The sequence below is a fragment of the Pristiophorus japonicus genome, chromosome 13 (assembly GCF_044704955.1).
Source record: "Pristiophorus japonicus isolate sPriJap1 chromosome 13, sPriJap1.hap1, whole genome shotgun sequence".
Lineage (NCBI taxonomy): Eukaryota > Metazoa > Chordata > Chondrichthyes > Pristiophoridae > Pristiophorus > Pristiophorus japonicus.
The window spans coordinates 158,736,340-158,748,622 of record NC_091989.1 but is presented as its reverse complement, the minus strand read 5'-3'; the positions used below and the strand labels follow the sequence as shown (position 1 = coordinate 158,748,622).

The 12,283-nt window shown below is 44.8% G+C and overlaps 1 protein-coding gene across 6 annotated transcripts in view; it reads right to left on the bottom strand.

Annotated features, from left to right (window-relative positions):
• The window catches only part of wwp2 (WW domain containing E3 ubiquitin protein ligase 2), a 247,327-nt gene that overhangs the window by 88,492 nt on the left and 146,552 nt on the right, over positions 1 to 12,283 (bottom strand). For all 6 annotated transcript variants that reach the window (XM_070898209.1, XM_070898214.1, XM_070898210.1 and 3 more), the window contains one exon: positions 5,978 to 6,245. In XM_070898209.1, coding sequence (XP_070754310.1) covers positions 5,978 to 6,245 — 268 coding nt within the window. The remainder of the gene's footprint in view (positions 1 to 5,977; positions 6,246 to 12,283) is intronic.

The following is a 12,283-nucleotide window of genomic DNA, read 5'->3' as shown; positions in this document are numbered from 1 at the left end:
AGAGCTTTGGAAGAGCTTAAGTTTATGGATGCTATTACATGGGTGCATTATTGTAAATCTATCTAACTTCAGGCTTAAAAATCTGAAATTGAAAAACATGAGCTTTTATATATACAAGACGAAGGTAGAAAGGAAGTTCATCAAGTCAAGTCACCTTCACAAACATTCAGCATCCAAACACATACAAAACCACACCATTGAGACGTTCAGTAAATTAAGACAAACACAGATTACAACCACAGTTTTTATCAACGAAAAATAAAGAATCACTTGCTGGGCTTTATAATGGTAAAGGCAGCATCAGTTCTGCAGACGACTGAATAAAGATCCTTTTGAGACTAATTGTAGAAATTGAGGTTTGCGTAGTGTCAGCCAGGAAGTCGACAACCAGGGAAACAGTAACCCTCACATAAACACACCACATAAAGGAACACTGATTTTTAAACAGCAGTAATCTGTAACTACTGTATGAGCCCTGCTCTGGCTTTAGAGTATTGGTTTCATAATTAAATAAACAGTTCTGTGTCTTAATAATTTAGAATTTCCTGACAGACAGACAAACTACAAGCTCACATTTGAACTCAACATAGCTCTAACATTGCAGTGAATTGCTTAAAAAGCTTTTACTGACACAAATACTAGTTTTGACTATATACTTAGCAATGGTTGTTGTGCTTTCCTTTTCAACAATCTTACATTCCCCCCCCCCCCCTCCACAAAAACAATTAAAAAGAGCTATATTTTCTGGTGATAGTTTAGAAAAAGGAGTTGTCTGTGGGGTACTTGAAGAATCGAAGCACTGACTACACTCGACCAGCTCTGTTGGACGGGCCACATCGTCCACATGCCCCACACGAGACTCCCAAAGCACGCGTTCTACTCGGAACACCTACACGGCAAGCGAGCCCCAGGTGGTTAAGGTGATTAAGTGCAACATCCCCATCGGCATCTGGGAATCCCTGGCCCAAGACTACCCTAAGTGAAGGAAGAGCATCCGGGAGGACGCTGAGCGCCGAGAGCATGCAGAAACCAAGCGCAGACAGCAGAAGGAGCGTGCGGTAAACCAGACTCCCCACCCACCCTTTCCTTCAACCTGTGACAGAGACTGTAATTCCCGATTGGATTATTGAGTCACCTGAGAACTCACTTTTAGAGTGGAAGTAAGTCTTCCTCGATTTCAAGGGACTGCCTATGATGATGATGACTTGAAGAATGCAGTCACTAAATGGTTATTAAAACCTCTTTTTCCTGTATATAATGAAGTATTTTCTAGCCACTCCAACATCACAATGTTCTGCTTCATTTGGCACAATGGTATTTAGTGGACTGTAGACTTGTTCATGGCTTCTGTCAATGTGTTGTTGGCAGGACCGAGACTAACATAAAGCAGAACAGATTCCGCTAGCCTGGGCTCCCCTCCTCTCTTACATTAGGGTCTTTTAAATTGTAAGCTGGGCCTGGAGAGAGATCCACGTGTCACAATCTTGCATTTACTTTGAAATTATACCACTGGTCTCCATGTGAACTAGTGGCAAGGAAGAAGCACAGGTGTACATTGGCCATGGAATAAGACCTAGCACGCATGTAAGAAGTATTGGTGTTGTGTTCTGTCAGAAGGTCAATATGATGATAACAGACACAATCATGAATGGTGAGGTTATGACGCAATGTGCTGCCACTGCAATAGTAGGTTTCTTGGCCTAAGTGAGATTGGTGGCAGTAAGGATGACCCAGTGAAAAACCTCCTAGTCTAAAACAAAATCAGGTTTATGTCGATGTGGCCACCAGCTGCAGGAGACCTTTGCAGGTGGCTGAATAAAAAATATTAAGTATTTTCTGACATGAAATGTTTCCCCCGTCAGAACACACTCTTGGAAGCCAAAACAAACAAAGCGTTCCCCTTTGAAGACAGCCTTCCCCAAATGTCAGTTGGGACTGGAAAGCAAACACAGCTTTTTGATATCATTGCTGCATTTTAATCCTAAGTTGTGTTTGTATTGTTTGATCACAACTGTGAATTTATTATGGATGTCTGGGGATTTTTTATTTTGCAGCCAAAATGGTTCATGGAAAGTAAAAAAATATATAACTTTCACCGAATTTACAGCTAGCTCATCGACTGGAGCTGTCTAAACTAATCTTATTTCCCTGCCTTTGCACTGTAACATTTTATATTCTTCCTTTCAAATACTTATCCAATTCCCTTTTAATGGATACTATAGCCTCTGCCTCCAGAGGCACTTGTCGTAAAGTATTCCATGTTGTAATCGTCCTCTGTGCCCGGAAAGAAAAATTCTAACTTACCCTTGTTTGAGTAAATCATGAGTCGATCCCTCTTTGCTGCCGATTTGTCAATCAGTGGAAATAATCTTTCATTATATACTTTCCCAAAATCTTTCATAAATTTGAAAGCTTCTATGAGAAACTGCTTAGCCATTTTCTCAAGACTTTATTCACAACTATAATCTCTTATTCCTGGTATATCACTGTGGCGAGTCTTTGCCTTTCCATACCTCTGATTTCCTTCCTATGATGGGGTGCCCAGAACTGCCTTAAATACTCCCTGTGACCTTAACAACAAAGTCTTGTACAAATTCAACAGCACTTCCTTGCTTTTTTTTATTCAATGCACTAACTATATGTATAAAAATAATGAATTAAAAGAGGAGATAATTAAAAATATAAACATTTTTCATTGGCTTTATTAAATATTCAAACATTATTTTAAAGAATAAAGAGCCATTTCATAGGCATCAGAATGCAGCAACCAAAGAACTTAGCTACACAAATTGAAGTTTGTTATGTAGTCATGAGCAATGCTCCCTTGAATTTTCTTTGGGTGCGCAGCCAATTCAAAATACGGCGCATGCATGGTTTTCCTATTTAAAAGCCGGTGAGCCAGCCGCACGGGAGCTGCAGAGCACTGCGCGGCTGCAAGGGAACATTAGACACGAGGTTAAAATTTAACCCAAAATCCACACTATTTTGCTAAACTGACTTGCAGCAAAAACACCATCATTTAGAGAGTTTACGGTTAAGGTTTAAGTCGACAGGATCTATGTTTAGTACACTGATGAAAGTGAAAATCAGAATCCAATTTGTTTTATGGGTAATATTATTGCCGTATTCAATGGCAGGCAGGAATCTCATTCTTGACCAATTGTTAATCGCACTTTTCATTCATTTAAATAACTACACCAGAAACCCGGGTCTATAATTTCTAAAAATAGATTTCTGTTCAACAAAGTTCCAACGTAAATTCCAATCTCAACATACTCAAACTGAGCAAACAGTTTTCTGTTGGGCACGAGATGGAATACCTCAGAAGAATACACATCATCCATCTGAGGACAGACCAGAATGGGTAGATCATTTAAAAATCAGCAGAAAGAACTAGTGGTCTCCTGTTAGTTGGTAAGCATTGATTCATAGAATCATAGAATGTTGCATCACAGGAGGCGGCAATTAGGCCCACCCGGGCCTGTGCAGACCCTTTGAAATTGCTATAGTCCCACTCTGGCACAGCAATTAACAGCGGCAGGACCGTGGCCCAGGAGCGGCGCAGCATATAACAGCAGCGGGGTCGGGGCTCAGCATATAACAGCAGCGGGGTCGGGGCCCAGCATATAACAGCAGCGGGGTCGGGGCCCAGCATATAACAGCAGCGGGGTCGGGGCCCAGCATATAACAGCAGCGGGGTCGGGGCCCAGCATATAACAGCAGCGGGGTCGGGGCCCAGCATATAACAGCAGCGGGGTCGGGGCCCAGCATATAACAGCAGCGGGGTCGGGGCCCAGCATATAACAGCAGCGGGGTCGGGGCCCAGCGGAGGCGCAACAGAACTTGGTCTCCAGTCGTCTTGGTCAATCCTTGCCACTGGACCAAGACCTAGCTCTGTCAACCAAGTGTGGTGGTGGGTGTGCAACGGTCATCACACGTTAAAGAAAATCCACGCACAGGCATCTTCCACCCTTTAAGATGTAACTCATTGTAACACCTGTGAGCCCATCTTTATTTGGTGTGAAAAGCGTCATCCTTGTCACAAGGGCCTGCTGGTAGTAGTAGTAGTCCCACTCGTTTGTTCTTTCCCCATAGTCCTACACATTTTTCCTTTTCAAGTATTGATCCAATTTCCTTTTGGAAGTTATTATTGAATCTACTTCCACTCCCCTTTCAGGCAGTGCATTCCAGATCAGAATGACATGTGTGCAAAAAATGTTTTTTTCCTCATGTCGCCTCTGGTTTTTTTAGCCTCAAAGAGCTCTCTGGGCCCTCTTCCTAATTCTCACCAGAATTTTACATTTTGTTGTCAAATTCTTGGTGCAACTCCCCACTTTCCTCATCCTTTCCTTGCTCCTGTGACCTTTAAGCTTTTAAATTCCAATAACTTAATCACTTCATCTTGATATACCACTGTTATGTATGTCAGCTGTGGCTCAGTGGGTAGCATACTCGCCTTGGAGTCGGAAAGTTGTGGGTTCAAGTTTCAATCCAGGAACTTAAGCACAAAAATCTAGGCTGACACTCCAGTGCAGTGCTGAGGGAGCGCCGCACTGCCGGAGGTGCCATCTTTCAGATGAGATGTTAAACCGAGGCCCCGTCTGCTCTCTTAGGTGGATGTTAAAGATCCCATGGCACTATTTCGAAGAAGAACGGGGGAGTTATCCCCAGTGTCCTGGCCAATATTTATCCCTCAATCAACATAACAAAAAAAACAGATGAACTGGTCATTATCACATCCCTGTCTATGGGAGTTTGCTGTGAGCAAATTGACTGTTGCATTTCCCACATTACAACAGTGACTACACTCCAAAAGTACTTCATTGGCTGTAAAGAGCTTCGAGATGTCTGGTGGTCGTGAAAGGCGCTATATAAATCCAAATCTTTCTTTAAATCTGTGTCCTCCGGTACCGACCCTTCTGCCACTGGAAATAGTTTCTTCTTATTTACTCTATCAAAACCATTCATAATTCTGAACACTTCTATCAAAGCTCACCAAAGCCTTCTCTGTTCGAAGGAGAATAGCCCCATTTTCTCTATTCTCTCCATCTAATTGACGTCCTTCATCCCTGGTAGCATGCGAGTAAATCTCCTCTGCTCTCTAAGGCCCTGACAAAAGTAAAGTGTGGTGCCCAGAAATGGCCACAATACTACAGCTGGGACTTAACCAGTGTCTTATAAAGGTTGAACATACCTTCCTTGCTTTTGTACTCTATTCCTCTATTAATAAAGCCAAGGATCCCAAATGCCTTTTTAACAGCCTTCTGAACTTGTCCTACCACCTGCAAAGACTGGCATACATAGTATTAGGGGGCATAGTTTGAGAATAAGGGGCCACCCATTTAAAACTGAGATGAGGAGGAATTTCTTCGCTCAAAGGGTTGTAAATCTGTGGAATTCTCTGCCCTAGAGAGATGTGGAGGCTGGGTCATTGAATATATTTAAGGCGGAGATAGACAGATTTTTGAGCGATAAGGGAATAAAGGGTTATGGGGAGAGGGCAGGGAAGTACAACCGAGTCCATGATCAGATCAGCCATGATCTTATTAAATGGAAGAGTAGGCTCCAGGGGTCAAATGGCCTACTCCTGTTCCTATTTCTTGTGTTCTTGTGTACATACACCCCCAAGTCTCTCTGTTCCTGCACCCCCATTAAAATTATACCATTTAGTTTATAAAAAAATGAAGTACCAAATTAACAAAAAGGTGAACACAATGTTGCTTCAAACTGTTTACTCAAGAAAAGTTCTGTTCTGTTACAGTACAATGTAGTATTCACCGTCTAACTGGTTAAAATTCCTCATATCCTCTGAGTAATACTGCAGCACTTTTATCACCCAGTGGCTAAGTACAACATGACTGTCGACATTTTTCCATTCACTGACCAAACCTATTAATAGACAAGTTGTTTATTTCCCAGTGAATGGTAAAGTCTGTGAAAGTTGGCTTAATAAAAAAAATCTTTCCTACTTCCTTACCCAGGAGGCAGTGCTTCCAGGTTTTGGGCTAATGCCTGAGACTGTTCTGTCAAGGTGGAAGCTGCCTCTGATGTCTCTCCCACTGCAGATGAACTGGTGGGACTTGCAGTGCCAGTGGTCGAAGGGGTGGTGGCCGAGGCTGAGGGAAGCGTGATGGCTGAGGGAGGCGTGGTGGCTGAGGGAGGCGTGGTGGCTGGCGGAGCAGCAGGACTTAACGCATTACTCCAGTTGTCACTGTCACTTTCATTTGAAGTAACTTCTCCATTTGCTGAAATGATATGAAAATAAGCTCACATTGAATGATTGTTTAAGAAAACATACGTTAACGTTACCTTCAGCAGTCCAGTCTATAACAAAGCAGCAAAAAGGAATTACATTGTTTAATCACTTTTAATAATTAAAGCCATGTTAGTTGAGCATTATGTGTTATATTCAGCATTGGTAAGATTTATTATTAATTTCTCCTTCCGGCCACCATTAGATGTGCAATTGACAATTGTAAGCACAAAAAGAAATCTCAATATGGTATTAAAAAGCTCGGTGCTACACTACACTTTGATTCTGATAGTGTATTGTTGCTATTTGTTGCCATAATTTAAAAAATTAGACTGAAACTTCCCAGCTGAATTAGCAATTTTTCCCCCCAAAAAGTAATTGGCTATTCAATGCACAGGAATCTTTCGCAACCAATAGTTCATATAATCTATGGCAGAATCATCTGTGTGGTAACATAATTTCTGGATCCCTGCTATTTTAGGTACTACCTTTGGTGTGCTTCTATGTAGTTTAATTTTAAAAAAAGCAAATGTGAGCACCATCCAAAATGAACCCACAGTGAACGGTATTGAAAGATGATTGAGGAAAATTGTCTGAACCTGTCAAAATGTACTTGGACAAGTAAATGTCGTTATGTATATAATTATGTAATACGTGTCACCAGAGGGCACGACTGTTGGAGTCCTAATGGTCACCTGCACACACGTGCAGGGCCAGTATAAAAGGTTGGCTTCATGTTGTTTAGACACTCTGGAGTTGTAATAAAGACTAACGTCACACTAAGTTTAGCTCACAGTACTCAGCCTCGTGGAGTTCTTCTATACATAATAATTGGCAACGAGTAACAGAATACGAACCTTCACGCAACCATGGCTGCCGTTGGAATATTCGAGAGATTAGTAGAGGATGATGACTGGGAAGCCTTCGTCGAGCGTCTCGACCAGTACTTCGTGGCCAACGAGCTGGCAGGAGACACTAACGCGGTCAAGCGCAGAGCGGTTCTCCTCACCGTCTGTGGGCCTAAAGTATACGGCCTCATCAAGAATCTGCTCGCACCGACAAAACCAATGGAGAAGAAATATACTGAGTTGTGCACACTGGTTCTGGACCACCTCAAGCTGAAGGAGATTATCTTCATGGTCAGGTATTGTTTTTACACGCACCATCGCTCCGGGGGCCAGACCGTGGCGGATTATGTCGTCGATCTGAGACGCCTCGTGGGACCTTGCGATTTTGGAGCTGCATTGGGGGAAATGCTGCGTGACTTTTCCGTGCTGGGCATCAGCCACGGGATCATTCTTCGAAAGCTGCTGGCTGCCGAAACCCTAGACCAGAGTAGGGCCATCGCAATTGCCCAGGCATGCATGGCCACAGACGATAACACCAAACAGATATCTTCTCAACATCGAAACTCACCGGCAAGTACTCTGTATAAAATGATGTCGCTAGCAGGCCGAACTGCATATGGCAGGGCCTATACGTCTGCGGCTGCAAGACCTGTGATGACTCAGAGTCTGCCATCGGGGGTGAATGTGAATCCATTTGCACTGTGTTGGCGCTGCGGGGGTAATCATCGGGCCCATCAATGTCGATTCAAGCACTACATGTGCAAATACTGCGCAATAATGGGGCACCTCCAGCGAATGTGCAAACGTGCTGCGACACACCACGTGGCAGAGGATGTTCAATCCGGCGCGGATCACGCAGCACAGGCAACTCAACCCGAGGAAGAAGTGTATGGGGGTACATACCTTCACCACCAAGAGCCCTCCTATAATGCTGAAAGTCAAATTAAATGGAGTTCCAGTATCCATGGAGTTGGAGACGGGGGCGACTCAGTCAATAATGAGCCAGAAGGCTTTTGAGAAACTGTGGAACAATAAGACACAAAAGGCCCAAACTGAGCCCGATTAATGCAAAGCTGCGTACCTACACCAAAGAGCTCATACCAGTCATTGGAAGTGCGGCAGTGAAGGTGTCGTATGATGGAGCTGTGCATGACGTATCATTGTGGATTGTTTCAGGCAATGGCCCAACGCTGTTTGGCAGAAGTTGGCTAGAAAAGATTAGATGGAATTGGAACGACATCAAAGCACTACCTTCAGTGGATGACGCCTCGTGTGCTCAAGTGCTGAGCAACTTTCCCTCGCTATTCGAACCAGGCATCGGCAACTTCACAGGCGCCAAGGTACAGATCCATCTAGGCCCCGATGCACGGTCCGTCCATCACAAGGCTCGGGCGGTTCCGTACATGATGAGGGAGAAAGTCGAGATCAAACTGGACAGACTCCAAAGCGAAGGAATCATGTTGCCAGTCAAGTTCAACAAGTGGGCCAGTCCAATTGATCCGGTGTCGAAAAGCGATGGCACGGTCAGAATCTGTGGTGACTACAAGGTAACGATTAACTGAGTCTCACTACAGGACCAGTACCCACTGCCCAACGTAGATAACCTGTTCATAACGTTAGCGGGGGGTGGGGGGAGTCAAGTTGGACCTAACTTCCGCCTACATGACACAGGAGCTGGCTGAATCTTCGAAAAGACTGACGTGCATCAACAATCACAAAGGACTGTACAGGGCCTTGGTGAGGCCTCACCTGGAATATTGTGTTCAGTTCTGGTCTCCTAATCTGAGGAAGGACGTTCTTGCTATTGAGGGAGTGCAGCGAAGGTTCACCAGAACTGATTCCAGGGATGGCTGGACTGACATATGAGGAGAGACTGGATCAACTGGGCCTTTATACACTGGAGTTTAGAAGGATGAGAGGGTATCTCATAGAAACTTCTAAGATTCTGACGGGACTGGACAGGTTAGGTGCGGGAAGAATGTTCCCGATGATGGGGAAGTCCAGAACCAGGGGACACAGTCTTAGGATAAGGGGTAGGCCATTTAAAACTGAGATGAGGAGAAACTTTTTCACTCAGAGAGTTGTTAACCTGTGGAATTCCCTACCACAGAGAGTTGTTGATGCCAATTCATTGGATATATTCAAGGGGGAGTTAGATATGGCCCTTACAGCTAAAGGGATCAAGGGGTATGGAGAGAAAGCAGGAAAGAGGTACTGAGGGAATTATCAGCCATGATCTTATTAAATGGTGGTGCAGGCTCGAAGGGCCAAATGGCTTACTCCTGCACCTATTTTCTATGTTTCTATATCTATATACCACAGGTGCCCTTTCGGGATTCGCTCGGCTCCAGAGAAACATGGAGTGTTTGCTGAAATCTGTTCCGCGCATCGATGTGTTTCAAGACGACATCCTGATCACTGGTCGTGACACAATCGAACGCCTACACAACCTGGAAGAGGTTCTAAGTCACCTAGACAGAGTGGGTCTCAGGTTGAAATGCTCCAAGTGTGTTTCCCTGGCTCCAGAAGTCGAATTTTTGGGAAGAAAGATTGCAGCAGATGGCATCAGGCCCACGGACTCAAAGACAGAGGCCATCAAGAATGCACCCAGACCACAGAATGTGACGGAGCTGCGTTCGTTCCTGGGACTCCTCAACTATTTCGGTAACTTTCTACCCGGGTTGAGCACGTTGTTAGAGCCTTTGCACATGTTGCTACGTAAGGGTGATGACTGGGTTTGGGGCAAATCTGAAGACAGAGCCTTTGAGAAGGCCAGGAACCTGTTATGTTCAAATAAGTTACTTGTGCACTATGGCCCATGTAAACATTTAGTGCTAGCTTGTGACACCTCATTGTACAGGTCAGCTGTGTGTTACAGCAAGCCAATGTATCGGGCAACCTCCAACTGGTTGCATACGCGTCTAGAAGTTTGTTTAAAGCTGAGAGAGCCTATAGTATGGTCGAGAAAGAGGCGTTAGCATGTGTAGATGGGGTTATGAAAATGCACCAATACCTATTTGGACTTAGGTTTGAGCTTGAAACTGACCACAAGCCGCTCATTTCGCTGGTTTCAGAGAGCAAAGGTCTTCAATGCTTCGTCCCGCATCCAAAGATGGGCACTAACATTATCTGCTTATGTTATCCACCACAAACCAGGAACTGAAAACTCTCAGCCGGCTACCATTACCCACCATTGGAGTTGAAATGGCACAGCCCACAGACTTGCTACTGGTCATGGAGGCTTTTGAGAGCGAGGGGTCACCGGTCACGGCTGGCCAGATCAGGACCTGGACCAGCCAGGATCCTGTGCTATCAGTAGTAAAGAGTTGCGTCCTAAATGGGAACTGGTCGGCCGTTCCTAGGGAAATGTAGGATGAAATTAAGCCGTTTCACCGACGCAAAGATGAAATGTCCATCCAGTCGGATTGTCTCTTATGGGGTAATCGCGTGGTTTTTCCAAAAAAAGGCAGGGAAACGTTTATACGCGACCTACACAGTACCCACTCAGGCATTATCATGATAAAGGCAATTGCCAGATCGCATGTTTGGTGACCCGGCATTGACTCGGATTTGGAGTCTTGTGTGCATCAGTGCAACACTTGCTCGCAACTGAGCAACGCACCAAGAGAGGCTCCACTGAGTCTGTGGTCATGGCCCTCCAAACCGTGGTCCAGGATCCATGTAGATTTTGCTGGCCCCTTTCTAGGAAAGATGTTTTTAGTAGTAGTGGACACTTAATCCAAATGGATTGAATGTGTAATCATGTCATCCAGCACGTCCACAGCCACCATTGAAAGCCTCCGGGCCATGATCGCCACCCATGGCTTGCCCGACGTCCTGGTCAGCGACAATGGACCGTGTTTCACTAGCTCGGAATTCAACGAGTTTATGACTCGCAATGGCATCAAGCAAGTCAGGTCTGCTCCGTTTAAGCCCGCGTCTAACGGTCAAGCGGAACGGGCAGTCCAAACAATCAAGCAGAGCATAAAATGCGTGACGGATGGCTCCCTGCAGACCCGCTTGTCTCGCATTCTGCTCAGTTACTGGACGCGATCCCACTTGCTTACCGGGGTTCCCCCGGCAGAATTGTAAATGAAGAGAGCCCTCAAAACCAGGCTCTCCCTAGTCCACCCGGTGACACCGGCAGAACATGTACCACGATCGCGCAGCTGTTTCACGTGACATTGATGTTAACGACCCTATGTTTGTCCTGAATTACGGTCATGGTACCAAGTGGGTTGCTGGCACGGTTTTGGCCAAGGAAGGGAATAGGGTGTTTATAATCAAACTGTTAAATGGTCAAACGTGCAGAAAGCATTTAGATCAGACCAAATTGCAATTTACTGACAACCAGGAACGAATTGAAGAGGACATCACCATCGACGATCCACCAACACACACCCAACCAGCAATCAATCTCGCTGTCAATCACAAGGATGAACCCACCGTTCCTGATAGTCCGGTCAGATCAGCCGCGGTGCAGTGCAGCAATGGTCCGACTAACTCACACACGCCAGGGTTTGAACTTAGACGATCAACCAGGGAGCGAAGGACTCTGAATTGCCGCAACTTGTACCGAAGAGTTTGGGGGGGGGGAAGTGATGTTATGTATGTAACTATGTAATACTTGCCACCAGAGGGCATGACTGTTGGAGTCCTAATGGTCACCTGCACACATGTTCAGGGCCAGTATAAAAGATTGGCTGCCATGTTGTTTAAGCACTCTGGAATTGTAATAAGGAAGACTAAGGTCACACTATATTTAGCTCACAGTACTCAGCCTCGTGGAGTTCTTCTATACATAACAAATGTCATTACTCAAAGTGCTCAATTTGAAACTGATTTGGGGAGGCAGACTATCATCAAATTAGAAAACAATTATGTACATTATTGGTTACTAACAAGAATCACACAGCTCAGGTCACTTTTAATATTGTTAACGTTTTTTTTTAAACTACGTTATTTCCAAGTGGAGGCAGTTCCCCCAGCAGGTCTCTTTTCCAAGAAGACCTGCTTGTCCGAATAAAGGATGTCACTTTCTGGCCTAAATCTAATTTAGCATTTTGCACTTACAGAAGTGACACAAGAGTGTTTATGGATTCATAGGCTGTTTCAAGAAAGCCCATTTTTGGAAGAAAACAAAAAGTTTGCATAAACAACCCTGATCAAGTCTGGTAAAAAT